This window comes from Apodemus sylvaticus, chromosome 18 (assembly GCF_947179515.1).
Source record: "Apodemus sylvaticus chromosome 18, mApoSyl1.1, whole genome shotgun sequence".
NCBI lineage: Eukaryota > Metazoa > Chordata > Mammalia > Rodentia > Muridae > Apodemus > Apodemus sylvaticus.
The window spans coordinates 11,558,034-11,577,802 of NC_067489.1; the positions used below are offsets into that span (position 1 = coordinate 11,558,034).

The 19,769-nt window shown below is 41.0% G+C and overlaps 1 protein-coding gene across 1 annotated transcript in view; it reads right to left on the bottom strand.

Annotated features, from left to right (window-relative positions):
- Csmd1 (CUB and Sushi multiple domains 1) overlaps positions 1 to 19,769 on the bottom strand; it is a 1,354,421-nt gene that overhangs the window by 63,934 nt on the left and 1,270,718 nt on the right. The window contains exons 50-51 of the mRNA XM_052162855.1: positions 7,050 to 7,235; positions 206 to 400 (exon numbers count right to left, since the gene is read on the bottom strand). Of these exons, the coding sequence (XP_052018815.1) occupies positions 206 to 400; positions 7,050 to 7,235 (381 nt within the window). The remainder of the gene's footprint in view (positions 1 to 205; positions 401 to 7,049; positions 7,236 to 19,769) is intronic.

Sequence of the window (19,769 nt, forward strand, 5' to 3'; positions counted from 1 at the left end):
TATTCTGAAGTTTATAAAATACTGTCATTAAGAAGGGAGCACAGCTTCTGATATTTGATCCTGTAGCACCTGTTTGAGCTTGCCATGTTAGCACAGGGCTCTGCTTTAGTCAGCGGGACCATGATGCTGTCTGCATAGTTGGTCCCATTGATGCTGTGGCCTGGAGTTCTGCACCCTGTTTGTGGGAGGGGCCACCATCACTCACCTTTACATCTGGGTCTGTCTTCCTCAGTGCTCCAGGTTCCATTGGCTTGGCACTGCAGGAGCCTCTGACCCTGCAAGAAGTAGCCTGGGCTGCAGCTGAGGAGAACTTGAGCTCCATATTCATTCAGTGATCCTGAAACCAGCCTCCAGAGCACATGCTCTGACAGCTGGCCTTCGATGCTGGGGCAGGGCACCGCTGTGAGAGAAACATCTCGGCGTCAGTATGGCTTCCTGACATCTCTTACTGTCACTGCACTAGATGGTAGGGACTGCTGGTATGTGAAACTCAACGTGGTATGTGATCTCGATGTCCTCAACTCTTACTTCATGACTTCTCTGTCTCCACGTAATCACTAGGGAGGCATCCTGGGCTTTCAGCCTGGTGACTACTGTCTAGTTAGAGGAGTAGAAGGGATCTTGTAGTCAGACTGAGGTATAATCATATGAAGTCATTCCTTCTCTGTCACATACATGTCCACACACGTACCCATTCACACATGGGTACATGAGCACACACCTGTCCTCACACATGTACGCTTATACATGCACACACACATGTGGAAACTCATGTGCATACTTACATGTATGTACACATGAATATACACGCACAAATCTACACATGTGAATATATGCACACAATATAGCTTCATTTACTAGGTTTACAAGCATATGAAAACAGGCATGCTGCATTTCCACTGCAGAAGAAAAGATTATTATCATAACTTAAAGGAAGGACTTGAGTGCAGAGTCTTGAGAGCAGCTGAGGTATCAGTACGATAGGCTCGGACAGCAGGCTCCAGAGAACTTACTGAGATGCACACAAGTGTAGGTTTGTTTATGAAAAGTATGATAGGAATTTAAACGAATTTTACAAGTTAGGAAGAAGCAGGAACCACAGCAGTAAGCACAAAACTTCCATAGTTGATGTCTGTCACTGTCGTCTGGTTATGACACAGTGGAAGGGGCCAGCTTGGTCCGTCCCCACAGTATGCCCCTCCCCACGATTCGGCATGGGCCCACCGAAGCACCCCTTTCCCCCACACCACCAATCCTACATATCCACAGGTGTCTTGCTTCTTTGTGAAAACAGTATTTGGTTTGCTCTTTTGTCTTCTAATTTAACTGCCTGTCTCTCTCACCCTCTGATTGGTGACAAGCTTATTTTGACTGTAACCACTATGTCTTCTAAGTCTTTTCAGAGTTTTCAAAGGTAACAACTGGAGATAAGCTAGTTTTCCTGACACAGAGGCCATTCTCAGGGAAACTGCAGATAGCTGTGAACAGCATTCTATGTGTACAATAGTCAAATGCAGTCTATAAATATTGCATGGGAGCCATCAATCAGTGACAATACCTAGTGACAAAAAACAAACAAACAAACAAAAAAACCAACAAAAAAAAACCCCAATTACACAGCATGTTGTTGGGAGTCATGCGAGTGGCCTCTGTCTTGAGAGTCACAACAACACTAGCACCCTGGGGCAGAAATGGACCATGATTCACACACCACAGGGGAACACAAATGAATGAGAAGCATCTCCCAGGAGGAAACCTGAAGACCTGGGTGGGCATGAAGAACACAGTCCATCTTGTCTTTTGTGTGCTGCAGGAAGAGCAGTGCTTTCAGAAACTGCCTCCTGCTGTGGTTTTTATGCTTTCAGAGATGACCTGTAGGCCAACTATGCAAAGCGTGAATCTCACAGTTATATCTGAATGATCCACGGCATACTTTAGATAGTGAAATCCTGAGTCACACAGCCTGGATGGCAGAAAGGAAAGTCTCTGAGTGTAATGGTGGAAGAGGCAGCATCTGTGAGTTTGCCTCTGTCTACATCTGCATCCCTGCAGGGAGGAGTTGTTTTCAAACACGTGGGTTATGATGAGATGACATGTACAGCTCTTCCATCTGGGTGCACCCCAAGTGCCATGCTGCATGCCATGAATATGGAAAATAAAGAATAATTTAAGTAAGGAATTAAGAAACCAATCCCCTGAAGACATCCTTGCTCATAAGGACGCTTAAAAACGGGCATCTTAAGGGCCACGTTTTCTGTTTCTTAGTAACTGATCATGAAGCTTTCACTGTCTTGTCCCCATGGGAATGCCCAAGGTCACCTCTCTCAGCACTCTGCTCTCACTGCCATACCTCAGCAGAATTTTAAGTGAGTGGAGGTGAAAAGATCAAATGTGGAGGGCAGAGGTGAGAGACACATGTCTGCTTTGAGGTGTGATACTGAATAACTCATGGAGTTGAGTTTTTACTAACGTCTTCATTCCTGATGTTAGACCAAACAGATGAATAGAGCAAAGCAACACTGAGAAACTTGTAGGATAGCACAATCCAGGAAGCTCAGGTGAGAGCTGGGTCAAAACATCTGGAAACAAAGAATGCACTTCTGCCTTGAGGGCTGAGGGAGATGGAGCAGGGCGGCTGTGGCTTGAGTCTCAGGTTACCTAAGTGACACAGAAGCTGCTATATGCTGTGGTTTTTAAGATAATATGCCTTCATTCTGATGGAAATGCGTTACAGAGTGGGTTCTTTCAGATGCTAGTCACCTGACCCTCCAGATTGATATTTCAGAGGACAGCAACTGCCCAGATGTGTAACTCATTTGTATCAGTGTCATCTCCATCAACAACATGATCATCACCATCACAGTCACTTCCATTACTACCATCACCGTGACTCCCATCATCACCATCTCTGTGATCATCAACATTATATTATTTACATTTTACAAATGAGACAGCCAAGACTCACTCAACCCAGGCAAGAATTCCTTCCTATGTAGGGGATTCTCTGAGTCTCTCTGATTTATACTTTTCTGGTCAACACAAAAGCAATATTTATTTCATAATTACTATAAGTAGATAGTAGGCAAAACCTTCATGCATTCATCATGAAGGATATAAATACCACAACAGACAAATAGCAAATAAATAACAAAGCCTTTGAAGGAAGATACAAATATTTGTTATATCTGAGCAGGAAAACAAGTCTATGTTATCATGAATTTAATCAGTACATATTTTTGACAACTGACTAAATTTCCATGGTTGATTCTATGATAATTAAATATGCTGAAACTTGTAGAGTGTGCAAAGTTATCCACAAACCTGATATTCCTTCTATTTCTACTTTTGCAGGAATCTAGGCTCCCTTCTATTACATGAATAAAACAATTACCATAGGGTTGGTTTTCTTTCCCCCTTTCAACCAAGGGAGCATCCATAGCAGCCCAGCCCAGCAGCCTGTCTGTCTGTATGCCACAGAATGCAGAAAAGGACATAAAGTTCCCTGAAGCTGGAGTTATAGGTGGTTGTGAGCCAATCAACATGGGTGCTGGGAACTGAACTTGGGTCTTCTGAAAAAGTGGTATGTGTACTCAGTTTCTGAGCTAATTCTAACCCCTGGCTATCAGCTTTGTGGACAGAGAATCTGATGTTTTATTGATTCTTTGAGTGGTGTATGCCACTTACTGTTGACATGGTTGACACTGTTTTTGCACCAAAACCTAATTGTATGTCTCAAATTAAAAGAGTTGAAATCACAAATAATGGGTAGTCTTTATACAACAAACACATTTTCCCAACATCTGAATCTCAAGGAGGTAGAGAAGATAATTGCATTTGACCAGGGAAATCTTAGCTTGCATTAAAATAAATATGGTTGTTGTCTGTCTGTCTGTCTATCTATCTATCATCTACATATGTGTGCATGTGCACACATGTACTCATGTGCGTGTGTCTGTCTATATGCCACAGAATGCAGAAAAGGACATAAAATTCCCTGAAGCTGGAGTTATAGGTGGTTGTTAGCCAATCAACATGGGTGTTGGGAACTGAACTTGGGTCTTCTGAAAAAGTTGTATGTGTTCTCAGTTCCTGAGCTAATTCTAACCCCTGGCTATCAACTTTGTGGACAGAGAATCTGAGGTTTTATTGATTCTTTGAGCCAGGGGCAAAGCAGCAAAGCCAGCTGTTCTTTCTGTGGAGACCTTCATACTATGATGAGGCTGTGACCAGAAACATAAAGTATCCTCTCTGGTAGTATTTGGCCCTTATCAGAATCTTCCCTGTTTGTCTAATCATCCCATAAGTGTGGAATATAATTGTCTTTTTATTTTCTTTTAACAGTTTTGCCACATCATACTCACGTGGCTAAATATGTTTTATTACTACATTTAGTTGGAGCACATTTAATTAGATTTGTAAAGTTATGATTAGATACCTTTGGAGTGAAATAATTTAATCATCCCTGTCCTTTACACTCACAGCTCAAGTGGAGGCTTTGCAGACCACCAGCAGGCTTCATTGATGGGCATGAGGGAAATGGGCAGAGCTGTGGAACTCCAGAAGCCCAAGGAGCAAGACTATCAGCTCAGCAAATAACCAACTGATTGAAGATATGATTGCTCTTTTAAGTTCTATGTCTTGTGGTACATCTAGGTAATTCTCAGTATAACATTTCTACAAGCCTGGTGGATTTAGGGAAAGATACCTTCTCTGAGCCTTTTATAGCATCTATATTTTTATTATGAGACCTTGGCACGTGGCCTTTCTTCATCAACGTGTGTCTGGTATGCACAGGCTGCCCCTGTTGAGTGGAAGCTTGACTTTATTGCTGTTTCTCAAGCTTGGTTGCTTTCAGATCAGATTAGAGTGGTGACAGTCACCATGCAGAGCAGGAGAACTACCCACCCCACCCCATTTCTGGGTAATTCGTTTCCCCAACCATCTGTGTTAGGAGACGGTGGCTGTTGATTTTGGAGAAATGGGGTAGGGAGATTCTAGTGACTGGTAAATGAAAAGCTGAGCCTCACTGAGGAGGGATCCAGGCACCTTTGCAGCTAAGCTCTTCTTGTTACTCACTGTCGATCTTGTTTATAGCAGAGTCAAGTTTAAATGTCCTGGATGTAATTCCTGGGACTAGCTGTTCAGAGAGACAGCAAATAAATGCCCATTAAAAACAACAACAACAACAACAACATTAGTTTTGCTGCTACTACCTAGTGTCAGCCCTAGAGCAAATACCAGTAACTGAGTCTAAACTAGCCCTCAGTCTGTGGAATGATGACAGGGCCACCCGTAGTCTCGGTTCCTGGATACACACACTCTTGGTTTTACAAAGGACTCTAGAAAGGAATGAGTTTCCTCAGGAGGTTCTTGTCTTCAGAAGAGCTCCAAGGCTTTAGAGGGCTAGGTTCTTCTCCTTCTCCTAGTATAGATGGTTGGGGAAACAAATTACCCAGGGATAGAGTGGGGTGGGTAGTTGTCCTGTTCTGTATGGTGGCTGTCAGATTCTGACTTATCCCCTCATGCTTCTCAGTCCTCTGTTTAAAAGTGATAGGGCAAGCCCATGGCCACTGCTACAGGTGCTGACTGATACACAGAAGGCTTGCTCCCATCTGGCATCCTTGTACCTTCTTGTCTCCTGTCCAACAACTCCTCCACAGCATGAAGGCAGTCAAGTTCTCCCTCAGTGTGTAACCTGAAGTTCCCCTTTGTGCCTAGGACGAGTCCTAGTTTACATAGTATTTTGACTGTTTATAGTAACAGGGCAAACAACCCAGTAGCTATACACTTTAAGCACAAATAGTGTCTTGAAAAAGACTGGTTGATTGTTACATGTGTCTCTTCTGTGTTCCTGAATGTCTGGGTACGTGTGTGTGTGTGTGTGTGTGTGTATGTGTTTATGTGTGTCTGTGTGTGTGTGCAGGAGCCTCTGGAGGCTGGAAAAGGGCATTGGATCCCTGGAGCTGGAGCGAGATGGCAGTGAGCCTCCTAGTGTGACTTGACTTTGCTTTTCTGTCCCAATAAAGGTTTTACATAAACTTGTGTACATATTTATCCAGAGTTTAAAAATTTAACATAGCCAAAATACACAAAAAGAAAACTAATTCTATAATCAAAGATCAAGTAAATATTTGTTACTAAAATATCATTAAAGCAAAAAATAACATTGTACATTTTTAAATTTTGAAATACTAGATCGGCAGGTTAACTCCAGGTGAAAATTTTTAATATGTCTGTGGTGAAATTCTTGCCATATAAATTATGTTTGTATTGCATGTGCACATGTATGTATACATATGTGTGTCTGTGTATATATACATGATGTACACATATGTGTAGGCATGCATTTGTAACTTTTATTAAGCTTGGCATCTCATCATGGCTTTCCACTATTTAAGTCTATATTTTACCCAGTATTCAAGCTTCTCATGCTTGAATAATTTTTCTCTTCAAAATATTTATTATTTTAATTAAAGTATATCATTTCCCATCTTCCCTTTACTCACTCGTGTTTGGCTCTTTAAGAATATTACTGTGTACTGAAAATAGCTTCCTAGAAGTCTCACTTCACATTCCAAATGAAATTGGTGTTTTCCTTGGCAGCCAGTGATATGCGTAAAGACTGCATGACAAATAACACAAAGGAAGCAATGCCTCTTATTTCAGAGACCTCAAACATGTGAGAAATGGAGACCCAAAACTCACACTGCTTCATATTTTCACACCTTACATTAAGTGTTGTTGTTGAGCTCAGTCTCAGGACCTCCTGCCCATATTTAAGATGGCAGCCAGAATAAAGTTTGGTGAGGTAAATTACATGTTATAGATGGTGATAGAATTCATAGGATTTACTGGGCTAATATACAGGATTACACAGCTCATTTTAAGTGGTGAGAGTTGTCTCTATGGGTGTTGTTTTTGTTCTTAAGATGACAGAGACCAAATCCTCACAACACCGGGAAGGGACTACCTGTATTCTGGAGGCTAAACTCACCCGTGCTCTCAGTGAATGCAGGTCTGGTAAAGACTTCACAGACACGAACACTTACGTTTGCATGTGGGTGGCTTTCCTCTGTTGCTCCACAGGCCATCTTCTTGACACACAGCAGTGGCTTGCTGACTGGCATCCAGCTTGAAGCCTTCATTACATTCGTAAGTCACTTTACTGTCTAAGGTGAACTCATTGCCAGTGAATGAGCCATTTCCTGGAGCCTCAGGAATTCCACAGGACACAGCTGAAGGGATAAGAAAGAAAGGCGTGCTTATCCTTACAAGACTTCATTAAAATTTGTCTTTATGTTTCATCTCAGAGGCAGATTTGTGTCTGTCAAAAGTACACACATTTTCAGAAATTTAAGGATGCAAGCTATTCATGAGAATCTGTAGAAATCTTATTGAAATGGTAGAAAATGGTTCAGGGTCAAACACTGTATCAGAGGGATACTGGAGGAACTGGGTGATGACTTTCACTTAGACACAGGCTAGTCACAGCATGATTGTTTTGTTGTGTGTTCAAGTACCAACCACACACTCTACTTTGGGTGACTGTGGAGAGGACAAAGGTAGGCCACTTCTTTGCCATCTCAGCAATGGCTTTGACTTCTCTTCTTTGATATGTATGTTCTTTTAAAATATGCTGTGCTTTGTTTGGCAGGCCCTTCAGTGGCTTCTGTCTCAGAAATGTTATCTCAATTGTAGGAACAAGGTGTGGGAATCTCTAAGAGCTGAGGGGCTCTGGAGGTTCTCATCCTTAAAGCAATAGCCTTCTCCTGGGACCCAGGGTAGTTCTTATGAGCTAACAAAGGTGTTGAAAGAGCAGATCAGGCTCCTCCAAGTTCACTGGCTTCTTGACTCATCACAGGATCAACTTCTCTCAAGCAAGCGCCCACCATGATGCTTCCTGATGTGCATGGGACCCTCTCCAGTGATGACCCTACTCCATGCCACTTCTAGAAGTTCAGAACTGTGAGCCAGAAGGATATCTTTTCTCATAAATTACTCAGCCCTACGAACTTTGCTATATGAATACAAAGGAGGCTGGTACAAAGGTAAACAGGTTGTTCAAGCTCAACAGTGCATCTAAATCAAAGCTAATAACTTCTGAATTACCTGGAAAATTAAATTGACTAAGTTGTCTTTGACCAATGGGTGCATGTGTATGAACAAACACATATAGGAATAAATAAATGAATGGTTATTTTTAGATGTCAAGCTTGTAGAAAACTCAAACTTTACTATTTCTCATGTGATGGCTTTTGTTTATTTTTGATAACTTCATACATGTGCACAGTGTGCTAGTTGTTTACCCTATTACACTCTCATACCCCCTCTCCTCTTGCTCCTCCTGAAATCTTTCTTCACAGACAGCCCCAATTTCTTCTACCTTCTCCTCTCCTCCCATCCTCCTCTCCCTCTTCTCCCTCTCCCTCTCCCTCTCCTTCTTCTCCTTCTTTTTCTTTCTTCTTCTTTCTTCTCCTCCTCCTCCTTCTGCTCCTCCTCATGCTCCTCTTCCTTATTCCTTCTCCTCCATCACATCTTCCTTTTCCTCCCTGCTCTCTCCTCCTCCCCCTCGTCCTCCTCATCATCCTCATCCTCCTCCCTGCTCCCTCTCTCCTCCTCCTTGTTCCCTCCTCCTTCTTTTGATTTGGGGGTTTGGAAACACTATTTTTAATTGGAGGTGGCATGACCATAGACAAGGGATTGCCTATAGACTGGCAGAGACATGTGCTACTAGCAACACCACTGAGTAAAATTACTTTCTTTCTCCTAGCAACCATGAACTACCAAAAGATTTGCAGAAAACAAAAGAGCCTTGTCAACTCGTCTTCCTCCTATTGTAGAATATACTGTAGGACTCATTCTTGTGCAGGTCTTATGCAGGAAGCCACAGCTGCTGTGGGTTCAATGGCCCCACCATGTTTAGAAATCAATGTCTCACAGAATTCCTCCCTTCCCTACAACTCTAACATTTTTCCTGACCTCCATTTCATAATCTCAACCATTTGAAATATCTGTTTCTTGTAATATGATATTAACTCATAACAAATGGTTACATATAACCATTATTTTGGGGAAAGTGTTCACAATAGCAAACAACTGCAGTTTTTCCCAAGCCACTGTTCTCTGTCCAAGAAACTTACCAGCAGACAAGCTATCCCCCTGAAGCCTACTCAGCCTTTGAAAACTGATCACCTTTAATGAATCTAGGATTTTGTCTGTTATAATAAGTTCTGTGTATCCCATTACGTTGCCATGTCTTCATTTCCCACTGCATAGCTCGATTTCTCCCAGATAACCATGTTTCTATCTTTCAAATTCTAATGTTCACCCCAATGTAACTATATACACTATGCCCAGTCTCCACTTCCTGTAAGATTCTTACTTGGGGGCAAGCATGGAATGAAATGACATCTCCTGCAGGTTAAGTGGGAAAGATAACATCCCACAAGCTCATAGGAAACACTCATAAAAGGGACTCTCACCCAGGGAGCCAAGTCAGACAGGCTTACAGATGATTCTGTTCAACCTAAAATCTTTCAAAGAAAAGTGAACTCTGCTTTGGAGGGACTCCAGAGAATCTTCCCTACATGGTCTGCTCAGTAATGAGCAGTCTGCTTGGAGATTTGAAGTACAGTTTCTATCCCCAGGAGAGTATTCATTAAAGGAGCTGGGGTGAGGGCCACTGCTGACTCTCCAGCCTTCAGTGACTTGCTTTCTGTGATTCTTTGCTCTGTTCAACCCATGGGATTATATGGCTAAGACTCTGAACTTAAGTCAGCATTGTCTTCCATATTTAAACCACTAGTTAAAAATAAATGTTCCTACTCAGAGTCATCGATCTTCTGAAAAGACCCACTGATTCACAACTCCCTGAGAGAAGCATCCAGGAAGAATTGGTGGAGAATTTCTCAGGGTGCTCCTGCCATTGTCAACAGAAATGAGAAAAGATCTGGACCAAAGTTCAGCGGTATGAAGTATAATCCTGAATATTTCCAGAGCCGGTGATGTTCTCGGTCACATCACTTCTCTGAACTTCCACAGACAAGACATTCCAATGGTATTGTCCATAGACTCAGAAAAATTATATGAATGGAGAGGGTTTAGAGCTCATATTCCCAGATATCAACATTGTTATCATAACCAAAATTATTTGGGACATATTGATAAATCTTCTGGGACAGTGGAAATGTATTTCCTATATATAACCTCATTCAACCCTTAGCACATACCGAAAGGCAGAATCAATCTCTAAGGTGTATTATGAATAACATAGATCTTAGAGCTATTTTGCCCTTACTGGACTTCTTCTGTTGTTGTTAGGATGTATTTTTATTTTATGTGCAAATATGTCAGTTTACCATGTATTTGGTAGACAAGGGAGCAAGAAGTTGTCAGGTCTCTGGGTATTAGAATTACAGATACAGATGGTTGTGAATTGCTATATAGGTGCTGGGAATCAGACCCTAAACCCATGGAAAAACAGCAGTGCTCTAAACCACTGATACCTCTTTCTAGACTCCCTTTCCTGAATTTCTATGACTCATTCGAAGCTGTGGTGGGGCTCATCTCTCAGGTACTAGATGCCTCTTGGTTATTGACCCCAGGCTACTACCCACAAATGCACAAATACATATTTTCCTAATATCAAGACAGCACCAGCCTACTAATTAACAGACAAGCAGGTTAAAAATAAGTTTTCAAAATGCAATCCTAAAAACAAAGGCCACAGGGCAGCCGATCATTTTGCTAATATTCCTGACGCTCCTTTGCCTATTTTCTCCTCCGTCATAGATTTCTCAAGTCACTTCTTGGAGTACCTAGTGATGAATAAACCTTGTGCCTGAAGCTTAACTGCATCTCATGGAAATTCAACATCAATGAATGTGAGGCACAGGAAGAAACCCATAGCAGATGAATTGGGAGATACAGAAGTCTCAGGTCCAGTGCTGACTATGATAGTGAAACTTCAGGAATATGCAGGACTATAGTGTAGCCTGAGAAGTGTTCTTCCTTTTGTTATGAAAGCTGAAGATAATTTCTGAGAGCAAGGATGGATAGAGGGAGCCATGAGTGGGGTTTGAAGAATCTAAATTATATAGATGAGCAATTCAAAATCCATGGGCAATGGACAGTGTGACAATGGTCAGCTGTACAGTAGGATAGACCAGGTTGTAGCTTGAGAGGCCATTCAGCTCTCCCAAACCTCTTGAAAACATTTAGGGCAAGATATCCCAAGGACAAAATAAAAACAAACTGCAACTAACAAAATTATCACAAAAGTCTCCTTTCATGCCTTAATGCAAGTGGCTGGTTGCAAAGACTCTGGCCTTATCTCTGTCTCTAGAACATTCGCATAGGTAGCCTACCTAACATGAAACACACGTAAAACAGCTGTAAAATACAACTGTACCCTCCTCCTACTGGTATGATGCCACAGAGAAGTGTAGGTAACAAAGTTGAAAAGTAACAGTTATTTCTTAGGAATGCAAGGCACAATTTTAATGCATACAGAGCAAGCACCTAAAGAAAGGAAACTAGAGGAATTAAAGACACAGGTGCACACTTGAGCTCAAGCTCTGAATCCACCATCTCAGGAACTGCTCCCCAGAGCTCTGGGTTCCATAAGCAGAAATAACTCATGGAGGGGCACCTGCATGGCACTGGCAGGTGGTCACCATGAGGCGTTAAGAGGATCACACTTTGTAATACTGGTCACCCAGAGCTTGTCCCTGCTACCCCTTGGGGTCTGAAGCTATTTGTCTCTGGCTTTTGCAAAATAAAAACAATAAAAATCTGTATTAGAAGCTAAAGAATAGCAAGTGCAATTGAAGATGGCAGTGGACAGCCCTCCCCCATAGTAAAGAACTTTGATAGTCACTGTTAGAAACAGTCTTGTGGGGACTCAAAACTGATAAATGTAGCCCAGCAGGATGGCTAAGAGGGCAAAGGCATCTGCTGTGACACCTAACCACCTGAGCTCTATCCTGGTGACTATGGTTGAAGAGATAAATAATGCCTGCAATTTGTCCTCTGACCTTCATTCTCATTCATTCTCTCTCTCTCTCTCTCTCTCTCTCTCTTTCTCTCTCTCTCTCTCTGTCTCTCTCTGTCTCTGTCTCTCTCTCTCTGTATCTGTCTCTGTGTCTGTGTCTCTGTCTCTCTCTCTCTCTTTCTGTCTCTCTCTGTATCTGTCTCTGGGTCTCTGTCTCTGTCTCTGTCTCTCTGTCTCTGTCTCTCTCTCTCTCTCTCTCTCTCTCTCTCTCTCTCTCACACACACACACACACACACACACACACACAAATAATTTTAAACACCTAGGCATGGAACCTTGTTGTTACCTGACAATTCTAGTTCTGAGTTTGTGCCCAAATAAAGCATCTAAGAGGTATAACTGTGCATTCATATTCTCAGTAACATTGTTCACAGTCACTAAAATATAGAAGCTGCTCAATTCTCCACAAATGGAGACATGCATAGCAAAATGTCATTGACATATACATAAGACTTAGCTTCCAGAAGGAAGTATATTCTAAGACTATACAGCAGAGATGGTCCTGAGGGTCCTGTGACAAGTGAGGAAGCCAGCAGCAAAAGGGTAGAACCTGTTCATTCCACCAACACAGGGGACTGGAGTAGAATTTTAGGGATAGGAAAGAATTTGAATTTCCAGAGCTGGGGTGGGGGCCGGGTATTGCCTTTCCATGGGACAAAATTTCTGCATAAAGAAAGCATGCTGGGGTGAGCTGCTGGTGACAGTGGCATGGCATTATAGGTGGATGTAGTGGCATTAATCTGGAAGTTTATACCCTGGCATTTTACTATGACAAAACTGCACAGTGTTTTTCTGATACAGGTACATGGGCAGGTGGATAGGAGTCAGACATGGAACAGTGGGAATGCTCACTTTTTATTGACAAGTGAGACTGTGACTCAGCATGTAGCATTCAAGCCAATGGATACAGTCTTTGGTTTTTCTCTTACATGTATGTGAGCTCTGCCTGCACATATGCTTACGTACCACGTGTGTCTCTGGTGACTGTGGAGGCTGGAAGAGGGCATCAGCTCCAATAGAACTGGAGTTCAGGGATTCCTAAGCTACCATGTAGGTGCACAAATTGAACCCCACTCCTCTGGAAGAGCCACTTAACTCTAGATGCTCTTAAGTGCTGAGCTATTTCTCCAGCCCCACTGAATACCAGTTTGGAATAATTAACTTTGAAGGACATAATAAATTCTCAAAATTGCTGGCCTGATATTTGTCTGCATTTTAATAAAACAAAGATTAGGGCCCATAGTGTGGACATAAGTGTGACTCCTAAATTTGAAAGGCTCTTGTGATTGACAGAACAACAGAGGAAGACTTGTGCAGAGAGGAGTGCTCCTACAATCTATTTCCTAACAGTTATTGCTAGAAAAATCATAATTTTTCCCCCAGAAAAAGCTTTACTGATTCTCTTAGGAATTATAATTATCAGTCCTTGAAAATGCAGAGTGAGGTTAAGCCAGTAAATTAAGAACTCAGTGAATGGTATAAAGGACAAAAGTCTATATTGTGTTTTTCCTGCACCTGGAGGAAGAAACTTCTAGACACATAAAATGCAAAGAAGAATCTACTCTGTTTCTACTGAAATCATGTCTGAAGTCTGCAGCATCGTTTGGGTCCCTAGTAAGTCAGGCCAGCTGCTGCCCAGTGGGAAGATGATAGTAAATGTTGTCCTGCCTTAGAAACCTTCCACTCCTTGGATGTTGAGGGAGGACATAATATTGGGCTGCCTTAGTTTATAAACTAAAGCAGGAAATATCTAGCAGAAAACAACAGCAACAGAGGAAAGGGAGAAAATTGTAGCTACATGTGAACATAGTAATGGATAGGTAGGTAGTTGGAAGAATAGAGACATGATGATAGATAGATCAATAGAGGAGAATAGCTACATAGATGGTTATAGATGACTAAATAAGTGATAGATAATCAATAGATAACCAATATATAAGTAGATGGGGATAGTGGTTGGGTGAGTGAGTGAATGGATGCGCAATGAATAAACATATGGATAAGAAGATAGAATGTATGGCTCCACAGCCTTCAGTGCACAGCCTGCCAGGAGAGAGTGATCTCCCAGCAGCGCTTTCACTTCTGGGTGCAGAGGTGAGATTTCCACCTTTTCTCTGGAGGCAAACAGCTAAGAGCACACAGGGCATGTGATCAGTGGGGCTACTTGGACAGGAGTCTTCCGGCTGACATTTATACCAGGGAGCCAGGTGGCTCCACAGAGTTCTGTGCACAGACCCTGCCAGAAGAGAGTTGGTCTCCCAGGAGTACAGATACAGGCTTTCAGGCCCACAGGAGGGACAAGCTCCAGCCAGAATCAGGAAGACCAACTAACACCAGAGATAACCAGATGATGAAAGGCAAGTACAAGAACCCTACCAACAGAAACCAAGGCTACATGGCAAGGTCATAACCCAGTTCTCCCACCACAGCAAGTCCTGGATACCCCAACACACTGGAAAAGCAAGAGTTGGATTTACAATCTTATCTTATGATACTGATAGAGGACTTCAAGAAGGACATAAATAACTCCCTTAAAGAAATACAGGAAAACGTGGGTCAACAGGTAAAAGCCTGTAAAGAAGAAACACAAAAATCCCTTAAAGAAATACAGGAGAACATTGGTAACAGGTAGAAGCTCTTAAAGAAGAAAACACAAAAATCCCTTAAAGAATTACAGGAAAACACAAACAAACAAGCGAAGGAACTGAACAAAACCATCCAGGATCTAAAAGTGGAAGTAGAAACAATGAAGAAATCACAAAGTGAGACAACTCTGGAGCTAGAAAACCTTGGAAAGAAATCTGGAGTCATAGATGCAAGCATCAACAACAGAATACAAGAGATAGAAGAAAAACTCTCAGGTGCTAAAAACACCATAGAAAGCATTGACTCTGCAGTCAAAGAAAATGCAAAATGCAAAAGGCTTGTAACCCAAAACATCCAGGAAATCCCAGACACAATGAGAAGAGCAAACCTAAGGATTATAGGTATAGAAGAGAGCAAAGATTTACAACTTAAAGACCAGTAAATATCTTCAACAAAATTATAGAAGAAAACTTCCCTAACCTAGAGAAAGAGATGCTTATGAATATACAAGAAGCCTATAGAACTACAAAACAACTGGACTGGAACAGAAAGTCCTTCTGTCACATAATAATCACACCAAATACACTAAACAAAGAAAGAATATTAAAAGGAGTAAGGGGAAAAGGGCAAGTAACTTATAAAGGCAGACCTATCAGAATAACAGCAGACTTCTCACCAGAGTTGATGAAAACCAGAAGATCCTGGGCAGATCTTGTACAGACCCTAAGAGAACACAAATGCCAGCCCAGACTACTATACCCAGCAAAACTCTCAATCACTATAGATGGAGAAACCAAGATATTCTATGATAAAAACAAATTTACACAACATCTTTCCATAAATCCAGCCCTACAAAGGATAATAGATGGAAAACAACACAAGGAGGGAAACTACACCCTAGACAAAGCAAGAAAGTAATCTTCCTCCAACAAACCCAAAAGAAAGTAACCTTACAAACATAAAAATAACACCAAAAATAACAGGAAGCAACAGTTACTATTCTTTAACATCTCTTAACATCAATGGACTCAATTTCCCAATAAAAAGGCATAGACTAACAAGTTATTTTTCATGTAAATATTCAATTTTATAAAAAAAAGTTTGTAATTCCTCTTCCAATTTAGTAATGTTTTTATGTCTACCATTTTATCTGTATTATTTTCCATGATAATCTTTAATTTTAACATATTTTTCTATATATTTCTTCAATTTTATCAGAGATATTTTCCATGTAAATCTTCCATTTTATCAGAAAATATTTATAACTCCACATTCAATCAACTTAGAAATATTTTTATGCCTATGATTTTATCTGTATAATTTTCCATGAAATAGTCAATTTAATGTGTTTTTCTACATATTTCTTCAATTTTATCAGAAAATGTTTATAATTCCACTTTCAATCAACTTAGAAATATTTTTATGCCTACTATTTTATCTGTGTAATTTTCCATGATTATCTTCCATTTTAACATGTTATTTTATATTTTTCTACAATTTTATCGGAAATATTTTCCATGTAAATCTTCAATTCTATTACAAAACAATTCTACTTCCTTTTTCAATTAATTTAGCAATGTTCTTTATGTCTACCATTTACTCTTATTTTTCCATGAAAATTGTCAACTTTAATGTGCTTTTCTTAATACTTTTTCAATTTTGTTAGAAATATTTTCCATGTAATTATTTTTATCATAAGATGTTTTTATCTTATTTTTCAATAAAAAAAAAGAAGGTAGCATGTAGACTGGAGATGGATAACTTCAAAGGGTCTCATGAAGAAACCTACAACTGAATTAAAATATAATGGCAAAGTTGGAAAGTCATACTCATCGGTGACAGAGAAGTGACAGAATGATACAATTCGACACTCAGGTCTCACAATGGATGGACACATGTAGAGGATGGTTTCCATAACTTCAAAGGCATTGGACACCTGCCCCCCCTCCCAGTCTCCTGTAATCACTCACTAAGTGAAGAAACCTAGCACTGCAAAATCACCATTCCATTGTTTAAAGGAAAAAGAAGCTATATGTGGGCCTAGAAATTCTGTAATTGCTAATGGACAGTTCAAAGGAGAGTGGGCTGAGGATAGCTGTCCTCCCCTTCTACTCTGAGGGGTGTAGCCTCTCTTAAAACAGACAAAGTATATTCATCTGAACACACATGCTCAGGTTACATAGACAAAGTATGTTCAACTGAACAGTTTTTTGAAAATTCTAGATTTTCGTTTCCCGTGAACTTTGCTTCACTCAGGGAACCTGACATGGCACTGCTGAGTTCATGTTTAGGTAGTCAGGGCATACCACATTGCCTGTGTAAACCCACTCTTCAGGGAGCTGGAGAGAGACGCATCCCATGGTCTCTGGAGCTCCCTGACTCCTTGACTAGTTGAGTTGTGAGTCTTTTGTGTTTTCTGACCTAGTTTCTTAAAAAAAAAAAAAAAATTCAATAGAAACACTCAAGAGTCTAACAGTAAAGCATCCTGAAGCCTCTCTCTGACAGACACCATTTTTTACAGTTAACATGCATTGTATAGAGACTGGAATTTGTTCATCAAGGTCCCAGTGGAGACTGTAAATTTTAAGCACTTCACAATAGTGGAAACTATGCAGAACAGAATCTCCAACTTCACAGAAAATTGGAAGCCCCCTTTTAAGCTCATTTATCCAAGGTGAGGCTTCGGGCCTCATACCTTTGGAATGAAGGACTAGTTACTAAAATTCATTGAAGGATAGCTTTTCTATTTTATGATCAACTTCAGCAGGTGATATTGGTGAGGTGTTGTTGAAGGTATAATTAAGTTATACAGGGAGGAAAGGAATGACACATGAATCTAGAATGTTCCCTGGCCTGCTCAACATCTAGCCTCTTCTCTCTTGTTTTCTTTGTTTCCATTGACAACCCATAACCTGGCCCAGGGCACAAAGGTCATTGATAGCTTACTCTTGGACAACCTCCACCTATCTTTGGAAGGGACATTTAGATTAACAATCAGAGATCATTTGCTAACAATGTCCTTGGTAAAGTCCTTGACTGCTTGTGAACCTAAAAAGGAGGTTATCTAAACTTCCTCTCCCTTCCCCTCAGTCCACCACCCTATTCAAATTCCTGTCATATGTACTCAGCTTCACAGGGTAGAGGCTCCCATGCTTAGTCTAAACCCAGTGTCCTCAAAGCACATCTACTTGTCTCAGGATGATGACTTCAGACTTCCTTGATGGTCAGTCTTGATTCAAGCTGTTGGAAGTGGCAGAGGCCACTGAAGGAATCCACAGTTTGCAATAAAGAGTCAGAGGGACAAAGACAGAATGGTTTTTATTGCTAGTTGATGTAGCTTAATTGAGAGTATAGAAAATAAAAAGAGGTGAAGCAATTTTATCCCCATAATAATGGTAATGTAATTACGGTCAAAGTTATCCATTCCTTATAGCATATCTCTTTATAAATAATCACTGTATAAGATCTGAGCAAGACTGTGCTCATCAACACTCCTAGAGACGCTTTAGGCAAGACATGGGAGAGGGATGTTCTTTAGCAAATTAGGCACAGGAACATTGCTCTTGCTCAAATCAATACCTGCCATGGGCACCTAAGCAATGCTAATATTATTTTTTACATACAAAAATATAAAAAAATCAATACATTTAATAAAATTTTATATCAGTTTATTGTCATATTCACTATCATACACATATTTTGTAATTATTAAATATTTTTTCAAGGTTCACTTTGTGTGTATGTAAGTGTGTACACCTACTATCTGTATGTGCATCACATACAAGCAGTTCCTGTAGAGCCCAGAAGAGGAACGGGGATCCTTTGGAACTGGAGTTACAGAAGATTGTGGGCTGCCATGTAGCTGCCAAGAGCCAAATCTATGTCCTCTGTGAGAGCAGCCAGTGCTCTTAACCACTGACACATCTCTCCAGCCCATAATTGTAAAATCTTAACATGACTATTTTAGAACAAATCCTATTATTTAAGAGTACTTTCTTTTTGTTATTTGAGTAAGCACAGTGGTGTGAGACACTGCATGGACGTCCTTACAATCATCTTCTTTTTTCAGGGCACACTCAAATATTGTGTGTATATCCTAATGCAAACTTAGGTGGGATCAAGGCAAATTTAACCCCATATGCCTAATGTTTCTTCACCTATAGCACAGCTCTTCCATGTCATAAGTAAGATAATAAAAGTTTGTTGTCTCCCTTCCCCTGATCTTCTTCATGGGGTTCAAGGTATGTAGTGGCTATTCCTGGTTGTCAACTTGATTTTATCTGGAATGAACTACAATCAAGAATTTGAAGGCTCACCTACGATCCTAATCTGGAGGCTCAGAGATACAAGTTTCTGACCTGGATCTTGGCATGGAGATCTTGAAGCATAGTGGCTATGAATTCCAGAAGATTAAGACAAGGAGATCTCTGAGTCCAAGATCATCTGGGCCACACCCTCTGCTGGAGATTTACAGCCTTTAATCTGGACTACACCCTATGCTGGAGACCTATATAAGGACATTGGAAGAAGGGAGACACTCTTCCCATCCTACTTGCCTTGTGGGACTGAGCAACTGCTAAATCCTTGGACTTCCATCCACAGCTGCTGCTGACCATTATTGGAGAATTGGACTACAGGCTGTAAGTCATCTACAAATTCCCTAACTATATAGAGACTGCCCATATGTTCTGTGACCCTAGAGACTCCAGACTACTACAAGGTAAGCACCACTTTCCCCAACAGTCACATTCTCTGAGCCAAAACCTTGCTTTCAAGACCTGATGTTACTTACTGTCTTAGTCAGGGTTTCTATTCCTACACAAACATCATGACCAAGAAGCAAGTTGGGGAGGAAAGGGTTTATTGAGCTTACACTTCCACGTTGCAGTTCATCACTAAAGAAAGTCAGGACTGGAACTCAAGCAGGTCAGGAAGCAGGAGCTGATGCAGAGGCCATGGAGGGATGTTTCTTACTGGCTTGCTTCCTCTGGCTTAATCAGCCTGCTCTCTTATAGAACCCAAGAATACCAGCCCAGAGATGGTACCACCCACAAGGGGCCCTCCCCCCTTGATCACTAATTGAGAAAAGGCCCCACAGTTGGATCTCATGGAGGCACTTCCCCAACTGAA